At 43.4% G+C, this 25,189-nt stretch overlaps 2 protein-coding genes across 5 annotated transcripts in view; both read right to left on the bottom strand.

Moving 5' to 3' along the window:
* The window catches only part of arhgef18b (rho/rac guanine nucleotide exchange factor (GEF) 18b), a 40,908-nt gene extending 35,933 nt beyond the window's left edge, over nucleotides 1-4,975 (bottom strand). The window contains exons 1-2 of the mRNA XM_076087987.1: nucleotides 3,832-4,975; nucleotides 165-322 (exon numbers count right to left, since the gene is read on the bottom strand). Of these exons, the coding sequence (XP_075944102.1) occupies nucleotides 165-322; nucleotides 3,832-3,907 (234 nt within the window). The 5' untranslated portion in view covers nucleotides 3,908-4,975. The remainder of the gene's footprint in view (nucleotides 1-164; nucleotides 323-3,831) is intronic.
* A 1,901-nt stretch (nucleotides 4,976-6,876) lies between these two features.
* The window catches only part of insrb (insulin receptor b), a 73,055-nt gene continuing 54,742 nt past the window's right edge, over nucleotides 6,877-25,189 (bottom strand). For all 4 annotated transcript variants that reach the window (XM_076087982.1, XM_076087983.1, XM_076087986.1 and 1 more), the window contains 19 exons: nucleotides 24,881-25,020; nucleotides 24,493-24,637; nucleotides 24,187-24,401; nucleotides 23,664-23,790; nucleotides 22,715-22,965; nucleotides 22,287-22,454; nucleotides 21,975-22,173; nucleotides 20,521-20,647; nucleotides 19,940-20,096; nucleotides 19,392-19,540; nucleotides 17,968-18,124; nucleotides 17,638-17,734; nucleotides 17,269-17,336; nucleotides 16,902-17,131; nucleotides 16,028-16,138; nucleotides 15,741-15,903; nucleotides 15,479-15,608; nucleotides 15,245-15,379; nucleotides 6,877-15,068 (listed from right to left, as the gene is read on the bottom strand). In XM_076087982.1, the coding sequence (XP_075944097.1) occupies nucleotides 14,714-15,068; nucleotides 15,245-15,379; nucleotides 15,479-15,608; nucleotides 15,741-15,903; nucleotides 16,028-16,138; nucleotides 16,902-17,131; nucleotides 17,269-17,336; nucleotides 17,638-17,734; nucleotides 17,968-18,124; nucleotides 19,392-19,540; nucleotides 19,940-20,096; nucleotides 20,521-20,647; nucleotides 21,975-22,173; nucleotides 22,287-22,454; nucleotides 22,715-22,965; nucleotides 23,664-23,790; nucleotides 24,187-24,401; nucleotides 24,493-24,637; nucleotides 24,881-25,020 (3,124 nt within the window). In that variant the 3' untranslated portion in view covers nucleotides 6,877-14,713. The remainder of the gene's footprint in view (nucleotides 15,069-15,244; nucleotides 15,380-15,478; nucleotides 15,609-15,740; nucleotides 15,904-16,027; nucleotides 16,139-16,901; nucleotides 17,132-17,268; nucleotides 17,337-17,637; nucleotides 17,735-17,967; nucleotides 18,125-19,391; nucleotides 19,541-19,939; nucleotides 20,097-20,520; nucleotides 20,648-21,974; nucleotides 22,174-22,286; nucleotides 22,455-22,714; nucleotides 22,966-23,663; nucleotides 23,791-24,186; nucleotides 24,402-24,492; nucleotides 24,638-24,880; nucleotides 25,021-25,189) is intronic.

Below are 25,189 nucleotides of genomic sequence, written 5' to 3'. Positions count from 1 at the left end.
AGGTAAAGACATTCTGAACATCAGCTCCAATCCAACATTCAAGTAACTCAAGTGAGTCTATTGCCTTGCTAGCAGCTCTGTGAGGCTGCCCCCACCGCCATGCAGCTGAAAAAGGAATGGAAGCTAAATTGGAAATGATCCAAATCAAGATGAAAGAGCTTTACCTGGTCTTTATTGATGCTACCAAAGAAGACATCCTCAGTGACAGAGGCAGGGGACAGTGAGGAGGAGGAGGATCCTGTCCTGCTGGGAGCATGAGGCTGGACACCGAGCTGGGCACTGGGAGGCCCACAGGGCTGACTACATGGCTTGCACTCTGAAGCTGAAAGATAATGGACGTGATGTCTCTGAGTTATAAACATTTCCCGAAAACTCAATAACTTCAACGGTACCATGAGGAGAAAAAGAACACAAAAGAAGGCAGACGTGGCTGATTTCAGCAGCTGCACAACACCTGTGCAATCAACTTCAGTGATGAAAGAAAAGCTCAGTTACTCCATCCTCTCACCAAAAGCTCCTTTACGTTTCCATTGCATAAACAGATTCCTGGATTCACATGATGCCACAAACCACTGCCATCACTGCAAACTGCATGATGAGCCAGCAGTAGTCTCCATATCAGCGGTGGAGAGCTGGAGATTATTCTCTTACTGAGCTTTCAGCAGCCCGAGAAGCTGCTTGTCTGTGGTAAATAATGTAACAGGAAATACATGCTATATGAATGAACTGTACAGTATGCCGCTTGGTATCACATATTTGAGGCTAAGAGTGCTATTATAACAGTTCTTACTTTTCACATAAATGAAAACAAAGTATCAGTGTCTCGTGGTGTCTGAAAAGTCTTTAAAAGCGTCTGAGTAAGTCATGTTCACCGTTAGGGTTTCAGCCGCACCATGCCCATTTGAGGAGGGGAGAGCCGCAGCTACGACAAGTTACATAAGCCTCATTTCATGAGGGCTCCTGTGAACCCGAGCCTTACCCTAAGCCAGCCTGGCTCCAAGGCACTGACTCCATTCTCCTTGAATAGATTTTGCCCTGTTTCTATTCCCCTGTGAAGGTTGGCTTTCTGATTTACCAAGATCAGTGTGAGCAGGTATACTGCTGCCGCTAATTTCAGTAATGAAGGAATGGCGAAAGAGTCGCTGCTCCGTCTCTCTGGACTATAATACAGACACAGAAACATGCTAGTAGCATATATTATGCTGTGAAGCACAAAATCACTAAAATAGAAGCTTTGAAATGTTCCACTGAGGGATTCTAATTCAATTTTAAACCTGATTAAGCTTTAAAAACATAACTATATGATATAATCCATTGTGCAATCTACATTACATTGGATTATGGACATACATATCCTGTGTGCTCAGGTGGCTGCCACTCAAATCAATGGACCTTATCACACTCACCACTGTGAGCTATATGCAAAGCTCATCTCAGACATCTGGAAGCATTTTTGTCAATGAGACCGAGACCTCGCTATCTATCTGCAACACAATGGGGTTTTTTGCAGATAATTCTAATCATATTTGTGAGTGTTATAATTAGTGTCTGTGTGTGTGTGTGTGTGTGTGTGTGTGTGTGGCTCATTCATCACCCTCAGATTTTGCTGTGCAGTGACATCGAATGCAGACGGGCCACACTCTGAGTCCTGCACCGTGTCTTGCAATAAAACCAGCAGCATCCACCCCACAGCCAGAGATGCTCTCACATAAACACACAGACAGACACACTGTACTGTAGATCTATTTTCTATATTACTAAATCACCCCCTGAGCTCTGCGGGGATGGCAGTGTCCCCGCTGGAGGAGGATTTTGTTTGCGTCCAAATCCCACTCGTGTTAAGTGTAAACTCAGACACTCGGTACAGACACTGCTGCAGTGATGTTGTCCAGTGGTGCCGCCGCAGCCTTTTATGGTTGGCCTCTCATATCTGCTTATACATCACACAAGGACAAAACATCAGTGTGTGTCGCTGTGTGTGTGTGTGTGTGTGTGTGTGTCTGCTCAGGTGTGTGTGTGTGTGTCATAGTCAGCTGTTTTTTCGCCACAGTTTTGGCTCCACATAACAAAGGGTGGCCTGCTACTACAACTAATGACTATTATCAACAAATGACTTAATTACATTAACACATCGCCACTTAATATCTACTCAATCTAATACTTCATGTACTTTTTATTGTTTTTCTTTTCTTTTAAATATTGTTCCTCTTTTCTCTGCATTGTGATTCTACAACTGTAACCTCTGTCTGCTCTGTTGAAGGGTGTTTGTGGACTGTTTCCTTTTCAAATCAAAGTTAAGGACAGAAGGTGTCATATGCTGAACAGATTGTTTGAGATAAAGTTTTGATTTCGTGCTATAAAAATGAAATTGACTTGACTTGGCTTGACAAATGCCCTACAATAAATCAGCTATTTTACTGAATTTAAGTAACTTAAGCCTGTTTTTTCTGTTCAGACTAAAAAGTAAAACAATGTTTGTGAGAATTGTACTCGTCAGATAGATTTTCATCATGCAGAATGTAAATGACAGATTTGTGTGCCTAGACCCTGTTTGTGTTTGATGAGTTCTGTGAAAAGGAAGACATTTGAGCAAACGTGAGAAAGAAGGAAATGACATGTTCACCACAGAGCTTACTGTTTATACGTTCGAAAAGATACATGACAATCACAAGAGGAACTCTGGCATCATATGATGCAGTCAGTTGATTATTTGCAATTGAAGTGATGAGTTTATGACAAAGCACATCTGTTTATGTCAACAGATGTTTTTTCAACACAGACACTAGTACAATAAACACCTTTTTATGTATTGTTGAGGTAATTCTGATGACACACACACACACACACACACACACACACACACACACACACACACACACACACACACACTGACCCTATATATCACCCAGCTACAAAAAACACAGATGACGAAAAAAGTCACACTTGTAACTCATCTAATATAATACGTGTTTGTATTGAGGTTATAACGACCATTCGGTACCTGGATGATACACCGTGCAAGTGTGTGCATGTGTGACAGTTGTGTGCTGTTGAAAACAGAATACGGAGGCTGTTAGATCTGAGGTCGAAGCGCACATCAAAACAACTGTCATCTCACAGATCCTCTTTGATCAGAGATTCGTCCGACTACTCTTTCAAAGCGTCGAGCTACACAGACACCCCCGGCTGAAGCAAAATGGAAGCGTCCTACGCGGCTTCTTTATGTCTTTATGTCTCTGAAGATAACAGCATGGGAACAGACAGTGTGAAATAATTCAAGCTCTGCGTTATATAGAGAAGGATGAACAGGAAAAGATGAGTTGTTGCGTGAGTCGGGTGTATAAATCTCCACTTGTCAGTCTTTTTCCAGTGAACTTTTAGGATTTTTTTCTGAATGGATTTAGTTGGAAAACTGCAAACTCACACCAAACATCATTCAAAAAAACTCTTCATTGAGCTGTTAACTCTACATTTACTGTAGCAGTATCGCCACACCAAATGATGACATGACAATGAATAATCAAAGGTTTCCTCCCCATTATAGGTGCATGGGGACATTTCTGTGTTCACTCATCTTATACAATGTTGCAATGTTTGCAAAACCCCTCTTCTGATACACAGCAACCGTCACTCACCACAAGTCCCAATCAGGTAAAAATGGCAAACAACAGCGAACACATCCTCTTACCCTGAGGTCACATCCAGTCCACAACCTCTACTGGATGATGACCCCTCTCTTCTCTCTGCCCAGCTTTACGCTCTCAGTGTTCCCTCTGTTCTATCCGACAAAACAAAAAACGGCCGAAGTGCAACCACATGCGAAACCAGTACCTCTCTTGAAGGACCATCTCTTCATCCAGAGTTTGGAGAAGGAGGGCCAGGAGTTGTTAAGAGAGGAGTCCGCCATTCGAGCAGCGCAAGTGGGGAGGCCAGCTGGAACTGGAGCTCTCTCACACTGGAGCTCTGGCACCCAGCGAGAGGAAGGGAGAGAGCAGGAGGGGAGAGGAGGGACGGAGGGAGGGGAGTCGAGAAAGAGAGAGAGAGTCCAAAGCAAGGAATAGGGAACTGCTGATTGGGGATTACCTCTCCAAAGACTCTAGTGGAGACAGGAAAAGAACAGGAAAGCCAAAAAGAAAGAAAGGGGGACAGTGGGAAGAGAAAAGGAGGCGTGAAAGTGGATATGTTGAATTTTTATAATTGTTTATGATACAGTGTAAGAGACTCCAAGAAAGGTTTCAAGCTTTCGGTTTTTAATAATAAACTCATACAGAAAAAAAGTCAAGGCAGGTCTTCACTGTAAAGACATTTTATGAGATGATTGCTGGTTGAGGCCGAGGAGGGAGTCAGAAATGGGTTTGGGGTGACACAGGAGTGAGCAGAGGGGTAGTAAAGGGAGGCAATGTGTATTTTAATAGTCTAAGCTCTCAGTCAACAATTAGAAATCAGTTCAATGCTTCAAAAAAGCATGTTTTACTGTTCCAGGCCAGTTAAAAGATGCTATTGTTTTAGGGAAATAGGACAGAAACAGAAAAAGAGAAGGAAACATACGCAATAAAAATATACGGCAATGATACATACATGCAGTCTGAGTCACAGTGGCACAAACTGCCATATCTTCTGGCAAGAAGTGACGCAAGTAAAGTCTTTTAAAAAGCTAAAAGAAACTGTGAAGAGGAACGGTCACCATACAGGAGAGGGAGAGAGGAGAGTATCTCTAAGCTGCAGCTACTAGATACAGAGCCTGACAATTGTTGCAACCATTGTGCTTCTTAATTTGCGCAAGTGTAACTACGGATGACTGTCAAGTTCAGCTCACTGCTCATCAAGTGGAAAAGTCTTCTTACTTTCCCACAGACAGAGGAGGCAGAACAAAACACCGGCACAGAGAAGGCAAGTAGAAATGTACTAAAAACAGAACTCTAACGCAGAAAGGTACTTCACATTTCAGACGATGCATAGACAAAGGCAAGGAGCTGGGCCCTTGCTTGCAGATCTCTGTTTGAAACTCAAAACTCAGAAAAGCTAAAATAAACTCTACTTACATTCGATGATAGGTAACAGATGGCAGCACGATACTCCTCTCTGTTCACCGAAACAAGGCAGAAGAGAGGACACAAGGTGGTTTAAAGTTCCTCAGGTCTGACAATGTTCTGCGTGAACGTCGGGCTCGCCCTCACACTGAGTGCAGAAAGCCAGCAGCCAGCCACAGGATCTGAACCCCGCTTCCTCTTTTTCTCATTCTGTGCAGCTGAGAACATGGTGAATGGCCGACACGCACAGTTTCACACACGGCTGCTACTTTCAAAATGTGTTGTGGCAGCTCACGCACTCGATGGCAGCACGGCACTGTGGCATAGGTGCAAGTTGTGAAGTCTTGGGTTGACAATGAGTGACCTATTGACAATAAACCTTTGTTCTTAACTCACAGACTCTTAAAGACATTTCATTGTGACAGATTGAGCAAAACTAAAACTAAAGGCGATGCATTCATGATTCAGTGCACACACATATCCACCCATCATTGAGTTGTGGCGTTATCTCATGACTTTCATTAGTCCAATCTCTATTCTTGCGTTGTGCATGTTCATGTTTTGCAGCTTTATGCTCCCCCCGTGAACAGCCCAGAGAAACTGGGTTAAGAGGAACTAGCTGCGTTTGTAGTGGTTTCAGTCAGAGCATTAGTTCATCAAAATCGCGCCTCTATGCGCCCTGTACCACTGCTCGTAATCTGTTACTTTTGAGATCCTCAGTGTGTGAATGAACACGAAGGCTCACATGAAATAGCTGACAGGCCTGAGGTTGTCCCCTGCAATACAATTCACAAGCAGTGAGGAGAGTATATGTGCTCACAATACATTGAGAAAATGTTTATAAGGTGTGGTAGAATTATACACAACAGTACATAACAGTAGAGTAAAAATGTCAGACATTCTGCAATAAATATAACTGAAATCCAAATATTGCATTGTGATTAAAACTGAAAAGTTTGAGGTTCATGTGTTCATTTTATTCTTTCTTTTGCAATTGCTTTGGAAATTAAGAGGATCACGATTGCAGGGAGCGGGTTGAAATAGAACCATGTTGTCAAAGGAGTGTGTAGAAAAAACTCAAACCTTCTCTCTCAGCCACTGTCAAGACGCCCTGGAGCAAGGCACCTGATCATTACAGCAGCAGCCAGCAGTCAGAGGTCTATTGCTGAACTTGTTTGTGCGGATTGTGGAAAGAAAAGCAGGAAAAGAACATGAAGAAAAGAACAAAGGCAAAGCTAAAAGTGTATGACAAATGATGGAAGGAGTATTCAGAGCTTTGACTTTAGTATAAATGCCACAGTTTTCAAAATAATCCATTTGTAGGATATTGTAAGGATGTGCAGGGGTCCAAACACACGTCTCTTGTCAGAAACAATTTCCGACAACAACATCTGTGACAGGTGACATATTTGTGACACAAGAAAAGCTTAATGGGTGACATGCTACTGATGGAAGCAGCATTTTAATGCTGTAGTTGGTCCAGGTGGAGATAACTGTTTTATACACTGCTAGGTAGTTTTATGTAAAGCAATACATCATATGCATAAGGTTTTCATATACATAAAATTGCATGCTTGTGGAATATATAATATAACCAGGAGCTGTCAAACGAATGTAATGGAGTAAAAGTATAAAGTAGCATCAAATGGAAATACTAAAGTACCTCAGAATCGTACATAAGTAGAGTACTTGGGAACATCATCTCCCGGACTTTCAAATTACAACTTACGTTTTTTACTCACAGTAAAGCGATAATTAGTCTTATGCTCGCATGTCTGTAAGGTAAAAGGTGAGAATGCTCTGGCTGCCTGCCTCGGTTCATAGTTCAAAAGCACAAGACGACACATATTCTCCAATAATTTTATTCATAATTTTAATATAAACAGTTAATTGTTGAATAATTTACACACAGCAAGATTTTTTATTTTCATATCATTGCAACATTTTTCTGTACATGTCACTACTTGGCTCTCCTTTGAAAACATAGAAAAAATAAATTGTCAAGCGTTCATTTAGTCATGGCACATTTTTGATCCTGTACAATATGCATGTGTTTCTGTCTGTGTGTGTGTGTGTGTGTGTGTGTGTGTGTGTGTGTTCAATATGTTGATATCTGTGATACATAAAGATAATGGCACATTTGGATCCAGTGTGAGGGATGAAGCAATCTCTGTGGGTTGCGGGTTTGGGTTTTGTTTTTGGACTGTACATTACACACATATTCCTGCTGTCTGCATACACACCGATGACTCAACATAATGTATATACAACATATCCCAAAATTAATACATCAGCATTTTTCATCGGCAATAAATGACATTGATAAAGAGGTATCCTGCAACACTACACACAGCATTCTGGGGACCACCTATGTGCACTGAGGAGAGAAAGACTTGAAGGACACGGAGAGGAGGAGCGGGAGGAGCAGCGATCAAAGACAAAGAAAGCCGTGGGAAAGACTTCAACAGAGGACAACACGGACACAAATCCATCGATATAAACAACGCACAGCACGGGAAACAAGATAGCGATAAATATAAAGGTATTGGTGTATAAACTGGAGCAGACCACTGGACCGACAGATGACTAGCAACGCCCCCCCCCCCCTGCTGTCTACCTTTAAACAACGGAGGATCTCTCCCTGATCAATAACACAAATATGAACAGTTCATCACAACACTACTGTCAGACAGTACTTAATTCATTCAGAGCTGAAGGTGTTTCACCTTCATGCTGAGCCTCCTCAAAAGGGAATAGCTTGATATTTTGGGGAAATACGCGTGTTCCCTTAATGGCAGAGAGCTAGATTATTACATTACAGTCATTTAGCAGACGCGTCTATCCAAAGTGACTTACAATTCAGATTCTACACCGTAGGCACAGCTACAGGAGCAAATTTTTGGGGTCAAGTGTCCTGCTCAAGGACACATCAACATGAGACTAGTGGAGCCTGAGCCGGGGATCGAACCGCCGATCCTCTGATTGAAGGACGGCCCTGCTCTCCACTTCACAGCCACAGTGTGCCGAAGATTCTCTCACATCTGTCCCTTACATAAAGGCCACTGCTAGCCATGGGTTAGCCTAGCGTCGCACAGAGGGAAACAGCTGGCCTGACTCCGGTTAACTCATTAATCAACACATTACGTCTCGTTAATCCGGACAAGGAACGAAGGAGGTTTGCGTTTCAAGGAACAATTCCTTTGACCTCTAGAAACTCACTGGACACTAGTCCAGCACGTAGCGCCGCAATTTCGTATTTCCCAAAATGTCAAAGTATTACTTTAACACCTCCAGCTTTACAGTCTAAACTTAAAGATGTATGGTTGAACCATCCGTTTTTTTTATTTCTTTTATTTTCTCTCTCTCTCTTTTTTAGCTTATAAAGGATTCTATCACTCATGTTTCCTCTTCTTCAAAAGGATGTGCAGTGGTCTTTTCCAGTTTTTAACATACAAAAACAAAACAAAAACAAACACATTTGCAAACTAAACACGTTTTGTCAGAAACAATTTCATACAACAACATCTGTGATCGGTGACATATGTGTGACACAAGAAAGGCTTTATGGGTGACATGCTACCGTGGCTGGGCGGGGCGGTTGAAATGCACGACAACATTCAGAACATGCATCGGATTAAGAGCAGGGTTCATTGCGAAACGTTTCAGGCCACGTACTGTTCATGTGTCGTTACACAGGGGCAAGCCCTCAGACCGGAGTTGTGCTGCTCCTGTTAAATACATTGACGGGCTTGACTCTGCTTTTCTGTGTCGTTGGGTTGTGTCATGAAAAGAAAACAAAAATCTATCGTTTTAAAATTTAGAAAAAAAGTTATATACACATCGATAACCATGTTAAATTCATAATGTACAAGAGTAGTAAAAGTTTACAGTCAGAAAAAGTAATTGTGTTTGCCCTCCATACTTTGGCAAAAAAAAAAAAAAAATAGAAATCAACATCTCTAAAATGTAATACTTTTTCTTTTCTTTAAAACAAAACAATAATACATACAATGCTTTGTTCTCACCCTGCGCTGTGTTATTAGCATGCTCTGTCCAACCGCTTTGTAGGTCATCGGAGCTCAACAAAACAAACCTAAACTTCCCTAAAAATAAAGTACTTTTGTTTTTAGGGGGGGCCATGCTGCTATTTACAGTTGAGATGTTTGTTTGTTGTTTTTTCAAAATGCATTTAAAATGGAAATCCCAAAGTTGTATTGTAATCACTTGCTGCTAATCATGGGGTCTGTGCATGTTGTTTGGGGCCTTGCTGTCAAAACGGACTGATGACAAGAAGCAAAATCATTGAGCATCAAATGATCCGCTGATAAAGACGATTATTTTTCTTTGCACAAAGCAAGCTGGATCTTAGCAGAGTAGACACACGAGGTCAACCGTCATGAAATACAAATTACAGCATTTTCCCACCAAGCAGTGAGAATAATTTCTCTGCAGTTACAACTAAAGAACACAGAATGCATACAAACATTATTCCTGTGTTTTCATTTCATGTTGGGGGGGGGGGGGGGGGGGGGTGGAAAATCCTCTGTAGTGATTGGTGGAGACACGTTTCTGCTCTGAGGGGAGTGGAATGGGTGGGAGGGGTCAGGTGGGCTTTTAGTCTGAGCAAGGCACTATGGGGGTCGGGGCCCCGTTTGCTTTGCCACCCCTGACCTGCAATACTCCCATCCAGCCGCTAGAGGGCAGTCCAAACCACATGAGAGAGAGAGCGAGAGAGAGCGAGAGAGAGAGAGAGAGAGAGAGAGAGACCTAATTATCTTCAAAAGGGCAGAAGGTTTTCAGATTTGTGAAAAGGGTGTTTGGGTTTTTGTTGTTGAAAACTTGTCCTTGGAGTTATCTTCTCCATCTTGATTTTTGCAAGGATGCTGTGAACTTGCGCTTCAGAGCAGATAAAAGGTAGGTAGGTAGCTCTTCCTCCTCCTCGTCCTCTTCATCCTCCAACCACAAAGCATCAGGCCGCCTCCCTGAGACGAAAAGTTACAATCTAGATTTCATGTATGTTAATAGTTCTTATGGCACACAGGATTGTCCCAGTCCAGCTCTTTGTCCTTTGTAGAGGAGGGTACCTCCTCGTTAAAACTTTTTAACCAGCACAGGCGTCAGTGTCCTGATCAGCCAAAACAGACCCAATCCATGGCATTGACAGGAAACAAAGGTTATCTCTTGATATTCACAGTAGAAAAAATATACATACAAAACATAAATCAGCACAGAGAAACAGACAAATAAACCGACCACGACTGGAGGAGATGTGGGATTTGAACGCTAAGCGATTTGAACACAAAGAGACAGATTGACAGACTGAGGAAGAAGAGTAGGGCTACCAGACAACAGGGTAGTCTAGAAGGGATTTCAAGAAAGCATGAAGGTCCAGGGCTGAGCTCGGGTGATCACAGATATGCATTCAGAGCCAAGAGATTCATGATAATGTCACATCCCCCAAAACCAGTACAGCCACGACTACATACAGTCCAGAGGATTGGTGAATGCCAAAAAGGCAAAATATACACAATAAAGCTACACTGCTTCTTCCAGCGCCCGGGGAAGCCTCCTCTGAGTAACTTCATAAACTGTAGCAACAGTGAAAATGATTGTCCATTAAGCCAATTAACTGCCTTATGTTCCACATTTAATAAGTGCTCGGGGTGAAAAATGATGAGGGGAGGGATAATAGTTGTATATCTTACGCTTATCCCTAAACTCCAAAATCAAGACATTTAAAAACAGAGAAGGGCCAAAATATCCACATACTGCAGGGGTCAGTGACAGCTTCCCCCCCCCCCCCCCCCGACACACAAGAAGAGAAAACGTAGACGACAAGAAGGGAGAGGGGTTCAATACACCACGAGGGAAAGGAATTCATTAGCAGTGTTGGTAATGTACGATAAAGTGATATTATTTTAAATAATCGGATATTGACAGACTGACGGGGATGATTTAGGCTCTTTAGACTGATTCCTCCATATGCACTGAGGTAGACTCTGGCCAAACACAAAGACGACGACAATTACTTACTTACTAACTAGCTAACGAGCACTGTTGCTGCTCACCATCAGCTACACCAGCTGTACAATAACAAACTAGGCTTTTACGTCGCTCTACTCTCAAACGCTGTAAAAATGCTCGACTAAAAAGCTAACTGTGTTCTTCTTATACAATGACAATGATCATAATAAAATAAATATCTGGTATTTCAAAGATATGGGCATCATCTTAATTAAAAATTGCATATGCATGTGAACACCACCACAAGATAAGCAACCTAGGTCAAGGTAGAGACGAGAGCGATGCCCCACTTCCATCGTACACACTAATTCTAACTGGATTTAGAGTATGCAGTGTATACAAAGATGTACTAACTGTTAATTAAAATAAGAATTTAGTATTAGTGTGTCGTGTGGAACTGCGACACAGCTGAGGGCCACCATTTTTCCCCTGTCATGTACGCAAAACTGACGGGCATCAGATTTTTCTTTTTTTTTAATATATCTTTTTTCTGCTTTTATTTCCAAACTATGTCACAGATTATTTACAAAGTACAAAAGCCCAAGATTGTAACTCCTCAGAATAATTTGCTAAAATCTACATCCTAACCTCGGGCGCCTACGAGTGCGCAACAGCACAGACTCTGGCCGATCCACAGTGTCACCGCTAAAGCACGAGGTGAACATTAGTGTTCAGACCTTGACGCTGGCAACAAGCTAAAACCAATAATACAAAATCTAAAAATAAAACCGCCCCAAAGACTTCTACTTCTCTTCCAGCAAAGAACAAAGTTGCAACCCTACAAACACAAATGTAAATGCAGCTTTGAAATTTCTCTGCCTCTCCTGCCTCGTGAGAAGAAATGCAGAGAGAGCACAGAGGCCTGTGTGTGTGTGTGTGTGTGTGTGTGTGTGTGTGTGTGTGTGTGTGTGTGTGTGTGTGTGTGTTACTAGCCGATATAACGAGCCTGGACGTGGCTCTGGGTTTGAGAAGGCACTGGTAAAACATGGAGGCAGCGTCTCTGCTTTCTCCGACTCTGATTCTGTGGGTTCTCATTGTTGACAGAAAGCTGCCAACACTTTGGCTATACTATAAGTGCTGAATGCTGTTCGGCTAGATTGGCAGCAACACTGGTCGTTGTGTCCAGAAAAATAAAAAGTCTGCTGACTATCCCCTCCCAAACCATCGACTGCTGCGGATAGAGAGTGAGAGAGGAGCGATTATGGAGGATCTGAAACTCTGACGGCCTTTGGGCTCCGAATACAGGTCGTAGTAAATGAATGATCTTAATGAGGGATCAGCAACTCATCCTTCCGCAGCTCTGAGTAAGGGTACGGTAGACAGGAATGTTTTTGATTCCAGGAAGGAGGGACAAACTTCAGATATTCGATTATTAAGAAGGAAAAACAAAGTCTTTCATGTGTGTGCTCTGAATCTGGTGGGGTGTGGCGATGGTAACAGCTTTGCAGACAGGCAAAACCGGGGGGGGGGGGGGGGGGAATGAGCAGCTCCAACTAAATCCTGGAATGTCAGACCTGAGTGAAATAGCTGCTGCACACCGTGTCCCGACAGCCCGACTGCATGTGATAGCAGAGACAATAATAGGATTAACAATCACTCACACACTCGCTCTCTCTCAGAGAGATAGAGAGGCTGCCCCTCTCTCCACTACCTGCTGTGCACTCTGAACACAGTTGGAACTTTCCGTATTCCTCTCCAGCCCCTCGACCACAAAACGTGGAAATTTCCAATAGCCTGATTTTGAGCAGTGAGTTCAGCAGCCAATGGGAAGCCTCAGGAAGACCGAGGAGGGAGAGTGTGCAGGAGGTGTGTGTGTGTGTGTGGTGCAGAGCAAAACGTGCACGAACAATGAGAGGTGAAGATAATGTGTGAAATGAATAGAACCTTCCATCTAACACTGAGGTCCTGAACTGAACCAGATCCCAGGTGAGATGTGAAGGCTACTGCTGTACGATTTAAATAATGAGGGCGTTTACTGCCAGTCATAGAACAGATGGATAGAACAAAAAGGGCCTCATTGTTTCACTTCACCTGCATTTGGCTGAGAGCTGCTGTTAATTCCCCATCCCGCCCTGATCCAAGCAGCACCCACACCAGTCAACTGAAAAGCCGTCACTGTTACGCCAACACAAGGAAGTGCAGTCACCAGGCAAAGGACGAGCTCTCCACGCTCTCTAACCTCACCGACAGTTAACGCCGACCTGGACAACGTGAAAGACGCGATGAACCTGTGATAACAAGCGCATAAAGACCTCAGCTCCAGCGTGATCTGACCAGAGAGACAAACAAACATCAGGTGCACTTCCACCTAGAAAGACCTCATACCCCCCCCCCTTTTATAAAGCTTTTTTTTTTTGGTTATTTCGTATTTTTTCCATTGCTGCAATAAAGTTTCCTCCTCAGCTCTCAGAGGGAACACGGTTTTAAAAAAAACCCAAAATGATGCAGTGAGTTGACAATATTTCGTGGGCCTTCTCCTTTCCCATCCACGCGAACAGAGAGAACTCAAGAGGGACTGGAGGCCTAAGACACAGAGAGCACTGATGGTAGATTAGTGAGATTTCTTGGGCTATAAAAATAAGAAAATTAAAAAACCCAGAAAGAAAAAACCTGGCAAAACAAAATACTAGCAAAGCTTCTGATGAAAATATTACAAATATGAACTATTTACAAAAACATCAATATGCCATATATTATATATGAAATACTGGTATATAAATACCAATATTCCATATATACTATATATATTATATATATTTATATATTTATATACCCACTAAAATATATCAAAGCAGCAGCTATTGGTCAGTCTGAGGAACTCTTTTGTCAAATTCTTAACTGTTTAAATATCCTTCAGCCATATAGTGAGGACACAGACATAAAACTGAGAAACAGAAGAGAAGAGAAGATAATAAAAGCAAATAAATTAAAACTATTCACCAAACACCCGATGAATCTGTGTGAAGTTTGGAATTCTGCAGAACCAAAAAAATAAAATAAAAATAAGAAAACATTCCTCTAGGAATAGATGTTTGTTCTAGAATCAAGTCTTTGAAAGTCATCCCACTGTTCCAAACCGATTAAGTCATTGTTCAAAGGGAAATTAGTACAAGCGCTGATAGACACTTCTCTTTGTTTATAGGCCACATACAAAAAGGCCACTATCCGAGTAAAAAGATTTCACTTAAGAGAGAGAAACAAAACAAAAACAAAGCACGGAAATGTGGAAATGCAGATTGGTGGGGAGAGGAGGAGGGACAAGTCTGGAGGAGGTCGAGCATAAGCAGCCATCTTGGTTTTCTAAGGTTTGTCGTGTTCACAGTTTTGTTTTTTTCTCCGTTTCCATCACAAGGAGTCCTGGAAACGTGGCAATAGTGAAAAACAATAGATAGGTGATATGGTAATAGAAAGTCCGATGTGTTGTTGAGGAAGTTACAAAAGAGTTACACCATGTTTGAGGTCCCTCGCTTGCCTGTGTGCGGCAGCCACGAGGGAGAAAATAAAAAGTCCTGAGATCTGTGTCGTTTTTGAAGGGCTTCTCCAAGAATACGAAAATCATTAGAAAATGATGAGAGGAACATGAAAGATACAGAAAGAAATGGACTGGAAGAGAAATATGATGGGGGGGTTAAACAAGGTCTTTTAGGAAACAGGAAATGTTAGGAAGGGCTGGATCTGGGCAACGATAAGATTCGTCCGTTTTTCTTGCCACCGTTCATGTGTGTGTAGGGGACATGCTCCTCATAGTTCCCCCTGAGGGCCACCGAGGGCCCGCTGTCCCTGCCTAAGCTCTCCTCTCTCTGGGAGTATGAAGACGGGTCCAGTGGGATGCTCTCCATGTTCTCCAGGTCCAGGTCATACTCCTCTGTCTCGGGGACTTTGTTGTCCTCGCTGTAGAAGAAGGAAAAGTCCTGGAAAGACGGGTGCAGCTCCTCCCGCAGCATCTCGATGATCTCTTGGAACAACGGCCGCATCTTGGGGTTGTACTGCCAACACATCTGCATTAGGCTGTGCCTGGAAAAGGGAGAAAAAGGATTTACTATTTTACACAATATTTGGTGTTCTGATGCAAGAGGTTTATAAAGAAAAGGCAAAAAACACCTTAAAACGTCTGAGATAGTGTGTCACATTATCCAGACAAGATATAATTAAAGGATCAAGACAGTGAAGGCGTGTCTGTATTCACTCACATCCTCTCGGGGCAGTTATCCGGCCGGTCCAGGTATCCTCCATCCATGACAAACTTTAGAACCTGTTCGTTGGATAAACCCTGGTAAGGCTGCTCTGCTAGCGTACTGATCTCCCACAGCACAACGCCAAATGACCTGCAGACACACACACACACAACCACATGTGATCAAAAGGCACCAGCAAAGTAATCAGGGTTGCAAAGACAGCACAACGGCTGCAGAACTGTGACTTACCAGCAGTCAGAGTGGGCAGTGAAGACTCCGTCCTTCAGAGACTCTGGAGCCATCCACCTGACAGGAAGCAGGCCCTTACCTCCCTTACGGTAGTAGTCAGTCTCATAGATGTCTCGGGTCATACCAAAGTCTACGAGAGGGGGAGAGAGAGAGAGAGAGAGAGATTTGTGATTCAATTCAACCACAACACACAACTAACCGAGATGAACTGCAATATGAACAACAAGGAAAACAAAAACAAAACAAACGCAAGCAAAAGTACCTCCGATCTTGACAGTGAAGTCTTCTGCCACCATGCAGTTTCTGGCGGCCAGGTCTCTGTGGACAAACTTCTTGGCGTTGAGGTAGGCCATGCCATCCGCAATTTCTGCAGCCATCTGGATCATCTCCTTCAGCGTAGGTGGTGAATGGCCTGTGGGGTTGTTCTACAAAAACACACAAAAACCAAGTTACAAAGTCAGTCAGTGATGCGTTTGAATATGAGAACCAAGCTAATCCTTTAGCTGTATCGATCTCCACCTGAGGAGATGGGATTTCTGTGTTGCATACCTCAGAGTCCGGCCTGAGACCGCGCAGGTAGGTCTTCAGGTCACCGTGGGTCATCAGCTCCATCACTACCAGGGTCGGCTGACCTTTGGACACCACGCCTAACAGACGTACCTATATAGAGGAAAAAAAAAACACACGCGTGAACTTACAGTATTTACCCTTCCTTTGACTGATTAGGGACACTAGTAAACACTTAATAATCTAGCACCTCATCTCTTGTTGAGAGGTAAAGGTATATAATATCTAATAAACCCATCAAAAGTCAGAGTTTTGTTCATTTAGATATGAAGAGCTACATATGAAAATGACAATTCCCACACTTCATCACCAAATGTGGATGTAAAAACCCTCAAACCATCAGTAAAAGTTTTGAATTCAACACGTTAGATTTTAACATTTCAGTACTTGACTTCAGTGTGGGTAAGGTGTCCTCAATTACTTTACCTCTAAGAGAAACAATCCTGCTGTTAACCAGGCAGACAAGATGAATACATTCATAAGCCGTTGCCATCATGTGAACGTTCTCTTCATCTGTGGGTAAATAATACAAAAATGGCCCCCCTACATCTCAACATTTTTACAGCTGACAGCACAACATATGGCAATTTAATTGGTGCTTAGGAGGCTATTAAATGAAAATATATTGGTAGGCACAATTGCTTACCAAGTGTGAACATTTCTTTTTGGAGTCAAACTGTGTGCCAATATGGCAGAATCAACACAACAAGCGAGTCATGATTATATGAGTCATACATGATGGAAAGCTGTAATATACAGTAATTCACACGTGTACGGATAGCTGCTCCAGTGTGCCTGTTAGTCAGTGATGAAACTGTGAGAGGAACTGTTTGAAAAGCACTATGAAGGGTCGTACCACGTGGTGACAGTTGAAAGCCTTCATGACGGAGGCTTCGTTGAGGAACTCGATCCTCTCGCGCAGGCTGGCCGATTCATTGACCGTCTTGACGGCTACTTGCGTGTCTGGGTCTCCTTTGATGATGTCCTTGGCGATACCCTCGTACACCATGCCGAAGGAGCCCTGACCCAGCTCTCTGAGCAACGTGATCTTGTCCCGGGGCACCTCCCACTCATCAGGAACATACACTACGCAAAGCAAGGCACAAATCGCCGTTTCGATGAGGCAACCATTCACAAATCATCATGATGTGCTTTTTAAACACAGGAGAAAGCACAACATGTTGTACTTCCCACTCTTAGCAGTTGTGTAGTGCTATTCTTACCATCATTGGTGCTGATGTACTCTGGGTTTGAGGAGGCGATAAGAGGTCCTGTCGGGCCTTCTGTTTGCCTGTACCACGACAACAGAAAGCATCTGAGACACTGAGAACTGTTATACAATGTGAACTTTCTCCAGTATGTTCGGCCCTTCTTGCAGAATCTGTCTTGTTTATTTGTCCTGTCACATACTCCTGATAGCTACTGGGCTCAAGGTATTCAAGTTGAACACCCACTTCTTGAAGTCTCACTATAGGTTCATAATCAGAATAAGCACCATTCCCTCTTTGACGTCATATAGTGTAATCTGCTCAGTTTATATATCCTGCATGGTGGATCATCCCGATAGGCTGCATGCCAGTCAAAGACCTTACCTCTTTTTGAGGATCACAAAGACTCCACCTCCCACGAACAGCAGCAGGATGAAGCAGATGACCGGACCCATCACAATCCAAATAAAACCTGGATCCGCTGTAACAAACACAGAAGTCATCGGTCAGTTTACTGGGAAGATTGCAGAGTATGAAAGACAGATCTGTATTAAAGAATATTGATGTGCAAAACAGCTGATATCAGCCTTGGTTATTAAATATCTTATAATATGTATGAACAATTATGTAAGCAGTTTATGAACTTCCAGATTCGTGTGAATAATGCGCGACATGCGAGTTCAGTTAAGTCAGACATGTAGCCTCCGGTCTTACAATTGGGCATGAAGAAGTAAGTGGTTTCTGTGAAAGAGCCATTTCCTGCCAAGGAGGTGGCGCGGACCCTCACGCTGTAGTTTCCAGGTTGCACAAGCGAGAGCTTTGTGCCACCTGACTTGAGGTAGGCCGGCCGTGACACACAAGCTGTGTGAACCTGGAAGAAAAAATGGAAAGAACACTTCAGCCCGAGATATCACAAGGAATAATGACAGCGAGCACAGATTCCACTACAAAGCTGCGAAGTATAACGTGCGTGAAGGGAGACGTTTCTAAACGAAGTGTTGCCTTTAGACAACATCGAAATTATAACTGGAAAGGCACACTGAAATAAATTAACTTTGACTCAACGTAATAGTGAGATCATTGTAGAAGGCCTATTGAATAAGAGCAATTTTAGGTTTGGTGTCCTGACTCAAGACAACATGAAGAGCCTGGGTCCACCACATGGACTCACACTGGGGAGAATGTCACTAATAGTGCATTTGTCTTTGTACAATAATAAGCGTGTAAAAAGTGTAAACATTGTGGATCACAATTAACTTCAATGAAAATACAGAAACACATAAAATGAGACTTATGTGCGTCTGTTTCACTATTCATCTTAGGCTGACTCCAATAAGAATGTTTAATAATGCTCCTCCACCAACTTCATTAATCCAAATAAAAAACAACACGTTGGTCTTGCTTAAAAATAAAAAATTAAATACATATTTTTTGACTGATGGAATTACAGATATCAAAGAAGAAAACCTGCAAAACTGTTAGAATATTCCCAACTTTTAGCATGTAGGACAGTTAATACAACCAGTTAAACCAGTCACTCTAAGGTCTTGCCATATGCCACCACTGTGCAAAAAAAACTAATAATGAATTTCAACCCCTGACATGCTCTAAATGTCAGTTTACATAAATTGTGATGGGTTTGTTTCGGCTGCAGCGTGTGTCTGTGAGCGAGTGGTGTGTTTTCAGTGCAGTGCGGGAGATGTCGTCTGAGATGCCAGTCCATCCCCGACACCGCATTAGAGTCTTCCTTCCTGGCTCTGTCACTATGGTAACAGAGCTGCTACTGGCTCCTAGGGTCAGGCAGTGCCGCAATGAATAGCAATAAGAGATGAATTCCCACATTTACAGCAAGTAAACAACAACAACAACAACCCACACACGCACAGAAGCACACTGTCAGAGACGAGCACTTCTGTGCACGAACACACAGGTACAACAACACGCAAACACACACACAGTGGTGGAGTTTATACAGAAAACCTTTTCCCGTCTGCCTCCACTTTCCAGAGTCTACGTAGATAAGTCCTGGTTCTCTCTGCATTTTCATTCATGTTTTCTTTTGCACTTGTCTCTTGCCTCCTTGCCCTGTTTCCCTGCATCACCACTCTCTCAAAAGTTCGGGGATGGTTGGTACTGACCTCCGAGTCGCCCACCTTCCTGTAGAACACCTCATACAGAATAATGAGGCCGTTAGGGGAGCGAGGGGAATTCCATTTGATCAACACGTAGGGAGGCTCGGCCGTCACTATCTCATGGGTCACTATGCCTGGGACGTCGTCTGCTTTCTCTGTAGGTACCAGACATTAAAAGACAAGCACTGAGCATGTGTGCAGAATAAAGCACTGCATTTTCACATTGTTCTAGTTGGCAATTTCTGATTGCTCAATTTCTGATTGCCTCTAGAAACATTTGTTTGGGTGCACATGTGACATGCATGCATGTTTAAACTGTTTTGAGTTTATTCTGATCACCCATGGCCCTTTCTATGCTTCATACATAGGTAAATGCTAAATGTGTACGGTCATGTCACTGTGTGTGTTCTTGTAAGTCTGTCAAAAGCATGTATACTCAGTTGCCAGTTGCCAAAATGACCATGAAGTTGAATCAACATCTTTCAACTAAAACTGATCATTTTACCCTTAATTAAATGAACATTTCCTGAGTGAGATTTTTGACTTGTTCTTACCCTCTGGCATAGTTCGAGCACTGACATAAGTAGCCAGGCTGCAGCGCTTGAGGTCGTCCGCCGCATGGTTGCAGGCCATGATCTCTATCTTATAACTGGTGAAGTGTTGCAGGTTGGAGATGACTGTTGACTCCTTTGAAAACACCTTTAGCTCCACCTGAGCAGAAAAGACGAGAGAGATGTTATTACTTCAACAGCGTCAGTGATTTCATGGAGAATAGCAGCTTCCTGTGCCATTCTGAGGCTGAGCTGAAAAGGAATTTGATTTTCCTTTGATTTCTTTCCAGTAGTGACAAAAACATAAATATGTCATCTGCTTTCAATGATTCAGAAATTTAATTAGAGGTCCATAAAGTTAAAAGACATTTAGAGAATTGGAAATACATTTTTTCTCAGGGGACCGCTTTCCACTTTCACTCTGATTTTGAGCAACATGTAAAGACGGTCAATATTGATTTTCTTAGGTTACATGTGCGTCTTTAATATGGAAATCTGGGATGGGGGACAGAAAAACGATCAGCGCAGACATTGGCTGGAGAATGACAAATCTGTATGGTACAAAAATCTAAACAGTGTGAGACCTTGGATCCCTCCTCGTCTTCAGGGGTGGCTGTGGTGGAGCCGAAAGCCAGACTGGGGGCTGCGGTGAGGAAGAAAGAGGGCAGGGTGGTGTTGGCAACTCCCACTGAGCGCCGGCGACGAGATGGCCTGGACAAACAGAGCAACAGGTAAAGCAGTGAGCAGTGAAATGCCACTGAAAACCTGAAGGAGGCAGTGTTATTTTCCAGAGCCTCTACACGCAGTCCTCTTAACACGAATGGCTCCCAGAAAAGTCAGGATAAATTATCAACACAAAAGTCAGAAGCATTTCATGTGAATTAGATCCTGGCAGATAGAGCAGTAGTGTGGACGAGGCCAGTGAGGACCTCTGCCCACAATAACCTTTACAGTGAGTAGCAAGTCTGCCTGCATGACATTTATCCACAAATACCATTTAGTGCCCTGGTGGAAGAGCTACCAACCCCCACCACTGTGAGGTGCCAATGAGCAGGGCCACGTTACTCTCAGTGGTTGTGAGGAGGCCCACCACAGAGGCCATGTACTTAAACCGACTGAGACACAGAAGACCTGCAGTGCAACTCTGTGTCAGGACAGGTAGAATCCCTGTCAATTAATTAGACAATGTTCAAACGTGCAAATTCATCACCAGTAAGTGTCCTCGAGTAGCACACTTCACCCAAAGCTGCTGCGGTGAAGCCTCTCCTTCGCTGCAGAGGGAAGCGTAGTTAATGTTGAACCGACACTCGCTCAAGCAGAAGAAAAAATATGAAGCTTCCTGCATCCATTTGCGTGATGGAAAAAGAGAGCACGAGGAGTTCTTTGTGTACTACGGTGTATGGAGCTGACCTTGGCTGATTCAACAGCATGGGTTCAAAATCCAGCTGAGGTGTGTGTGAGTTTGAGTGTTTGTGTGTGTCCAAATGGCAGTCTGCATGACTGAGCCCCTGACTGGCATGAATGATAATGGGCACAGTAATTACAGCGGAGGGAGAGACTGTGTGTGTGTGTGTGTGTGTGTGTGTGTCAGGGGAGAGGGTAGGGGCACCGTGGCCCAGAAAATCAGCACCTCCCACCCTGAGCCCCCCCCCACAGTAGTGCCCTGTACAAAAACAAGGGTCTACATAAACCACACGCACGAATGGACAAGACAGAATTGGCACAGAGCTGTTTTGAGACACACATCATGGTGGCTGGCACAAAAGAGGCGTGACTGAGTCTGGCTGGATAGACGCAAACAGCGACTAACAAAGCAAGAAGCTCCTGTGGTGCTACATTTGGTATGACGCTAAATGTGCCGAATTTTGAATGTATAAAAAGCTTCGTAAACAAGCGTAAAGTTCATTAAAGTTGTGACCACACCGCTGTACAGTGCGTGAAAACATGCTCTGGAAATAAAACATTTCAAAAAGTCATGAATTGTAACACTTAATTATTATTATTATTATTATTATTAATTACAATCCGGGGTGTGTACCTGCTCTCAAAGACTGCATTGTGGAGGTAGTTCTCGAAGGTCTTGCGATACTCTATCTCCTCCTGCTCCTTCTTGAGCTGGTTGTCAGTCTTGGGGCAGTCGCAGCACCGGCCCCCTGAGGTGGGCTCGTCTGTGTGGTTCCACTTCTGCTCATCCTCACTGTCCAGGTGGGTCGGGGTACGAGACGGCAGCTTCATTCCTGGGCAGGAGAAATAGGCGTGAGGGAAAGCCAGGACCAAAAAAAATGTGAAGTGAGCAGCAGTTGATTTGATTGCAGTCACTTTTGAACGGATCAAACCTGTGGATACGAACCTTGTAGGCAGTAGTCAAACTTGTAGAGGTCGCTGTCCTCAGACTGCTTACGACAGATGACGCGGTAGTGGGTGATGTTGCCGTTGGGATTGGTGGGAGGCTTCCACTTCAGGATGATCTGAGAGGAGGAGTTGGAGGAGGAGATGGGGTCCAGAGGCACAGAGGGTTCTGAGAGGGATGGAGGAAGACGACAGTTAGGACTGGAATGGTGATGTATGAAAACTCTACAGGGTACTTTTAACACAAGACCAGAAATTGTGATTCTGTATAATTTATTTATCATCTAATTGTGAAGTCAGATATTTTCTACAGTCAGTGACAATTTCCATCAAATCTAACGGCCAAAACTAAGTACAAAGCCTCTAAAAACACATTTTCCTAAACCTAACCATACTTGTATGTGTATGTCTTTAAGTGGTGGGACTCACTGGAGGCATTGGTGCGGAAGTAGATGATGGCGCTCTTGGCTCCATGAACCTGGTGCTCATCAGATGTAGATAGTTGGGTTTTGACCATAATGGCGTACTGGGTCCAGGGCTTCAATGGTCGAATCAGGTGCCCCGGATCATCCGCCTTCTTGCCGTCCGTGGAACGTAATGGAGGATCAACATCAGCAATCACCCAGCTGTTAGAGCCGCATGCGTCCTGTCCATCAAACTCCGTCACATTCTTATACGGCCTGGAGCAGAGATCAGAGAACATGGATCAACCGCTTCAAACTAACAGTGAGAAGTATCAATGGAGCGTATTTGGCAAGTTAAGGAAACACGCTTTGTATTTATAAGGCACATTTTAGGACAGGTAACATGGGGAGCCAAACAATTCAGTGCTTTTAAGACTATAAGTAGCATTTTGACTGATTCTGTATTTCACTGGCAGCAATTGAAGTGTTTTAAAGTACTGGAGTAATGCATTGACTGCTGCAATCTGAACTAGCTTCTACTGGTTAAGTTACTGACATGACTTTCAAAGCTTAGTCCAAAATAACTCCTGATGTGTTCTCTGTACTCCACAGACAGTGATTCTAGGTGTGAATACATTTCCTGACTAGCAACTCCGTCTTGTCTTTAATCAGCTGTAAAAGAGTTCATGACATTCAGTGGTTTATATTGATCCTATAAGCTTTCTTATAGGACTAAGACCATCAGCAGACAGCTGTGCGTCATCTGCATATGACTGATGTGTTTGTACAAATTGAAAAGCAAAGATCCAAGAATTGACCCTGAGGAACCCCCGAGCAAATCCTAGTTTCAGCTAATTTAAAGCTACTGAAAAGCATAGGATGTTCCATCATTGATGTCAGAGGAAAAACCAGTTAAAACAGGACCTACTGTGATGTGCCATGGTATGATCCAGGGATTTTGATCGGGTACTTACGCCTCTTTATAGAGAACCATAAAGCCCAGCAAGTCTCTGAAGTCTAAAGGCCAAAAGGGTTCCCACTTCAACATAATCATAGTTGATGCGGTCTTGATCATGGTGAATTTCAGCAGCTTGGTCTCACCTAAGGGGTGAAACAGACAATGCTCAGCAGTAGAACATCAAACACCCCACCGCTTCTGCTTTTGAGATATAGACAATCACGCCGTTATGGTTAGAAACAAACCTGCAAAATGCATGTAGAGTAAGGGTGTGCGTTCTGTGTTTACCCTGAAGGAAGGCTGTCTATGTAGATACAGTATTTTATTTCATCCAACACTTGGATGTTATGATTTGTTCAAGTTGCTCTGCAGTTCATTTACTCACAACACTATGCATATTAGATTGAGAAAACAACGATCATGTTTGTACTGCTGGCACAAAGAAATCTAGAGCAGGTTAAGAACATGAATACAAATGTTATCAGTAAGGTGGCAAACATCAGATGACAATCTCAAGTCTGACGTTCTGGTTATCTTACAGGAGGCTTGGTCCCCGTTGGTGCGTACAGCGATGTCATTCTTTTGGTTGCGCTTCTTGGTTCCCGTCACCTCCTCCATCTTTCTGATTTCAGACATGCAAAGTTTGGAGTTGTAGTGGAAGAACATACGACCGCGATGGATGGTCAGGTTGTGCTTGGACCAATCCCACAGCTCACGCAGGTTTTGGTTGTCCAGCGCATAGAAGGCGAAGACCCTAAGAGAGACAGGGGGAAGACAGGTGAAGAAATTAAACACTGTGATTATCTAAACGGAGAGGAGAGGTGAAGAGAGGAGAGGGGACTTACTCTCCCTCAAGATGCTCCCCTCTAATAATACGTAGTTTGCGGAGGAAGGAGAGGGAGACCAGGGCGTAGGCTCTGCGAACAGTCAGGTAGCCTGTGATCTCCTCAAGCTGGCCGAAACTAGCCTCCAATTCAGCTGCAATGTTATCTGCAAGGAGATGGACATTTGGTCATACAGATAGCTAGTAGATGATGGCAGAGAAGACACAGATGGTCATACGGTCAGACAAACACACATTTGAAATGTACAGGTGGATACACACAGACTGTATGGCTAGAAGTCCCGACAAAGAGAGCAACATTGGCTGAGAACCTGAGCGATGGAGGGAGAAGGAGACAGACATAGTGTGAGAACCAGAGACTCGAGAGGGTGAGGTGCAGTAGTACTCACTCCCTCCTCGAATCTTGATGATCAAGTTGCCGTGGAGAACAGTGCAGCCTCTCAAAGCCTGGGCTGAAGTTACAGAGTCAATTAACTTATTTCCCGCACACAGTTTAGGACACAGTCCTGCACATGGCAAACAGGTCAACCTGTAGAGAGAGAGAAAGAGAGAGATGTACACAGATTAGAGCCATTTAAATGCAGTAAATACTCGCTGATATGCTGGGCAGAGAACCTTATTGAAGCAGATCAATACAGACAATCAAGAACATTATTGGCATTTAATCAGAAAGGGATTATTGTTCCACGATACATTCC

The sequence above is a fragment of the Anarhichas minor genome, unplaced genomic scaffold (assembly GCF_050575085.1).
Source record: "Anarhichas minor isolate MPS153535 unplaced genomic scaffold, ASM5057508v1 ptg000010l, whole genome shotgun sequence".
Taxonomy (NCBI): domain Eukaryota; kingdom Metazoa; phylum Chordata; class Actinopteri; order Perciformes; family Anarhichadidae; genus Anarhichas; species Anarhichas minor.
This window is presented reverse-complemented; position numbering and strand designations above follow the sequence as displayed.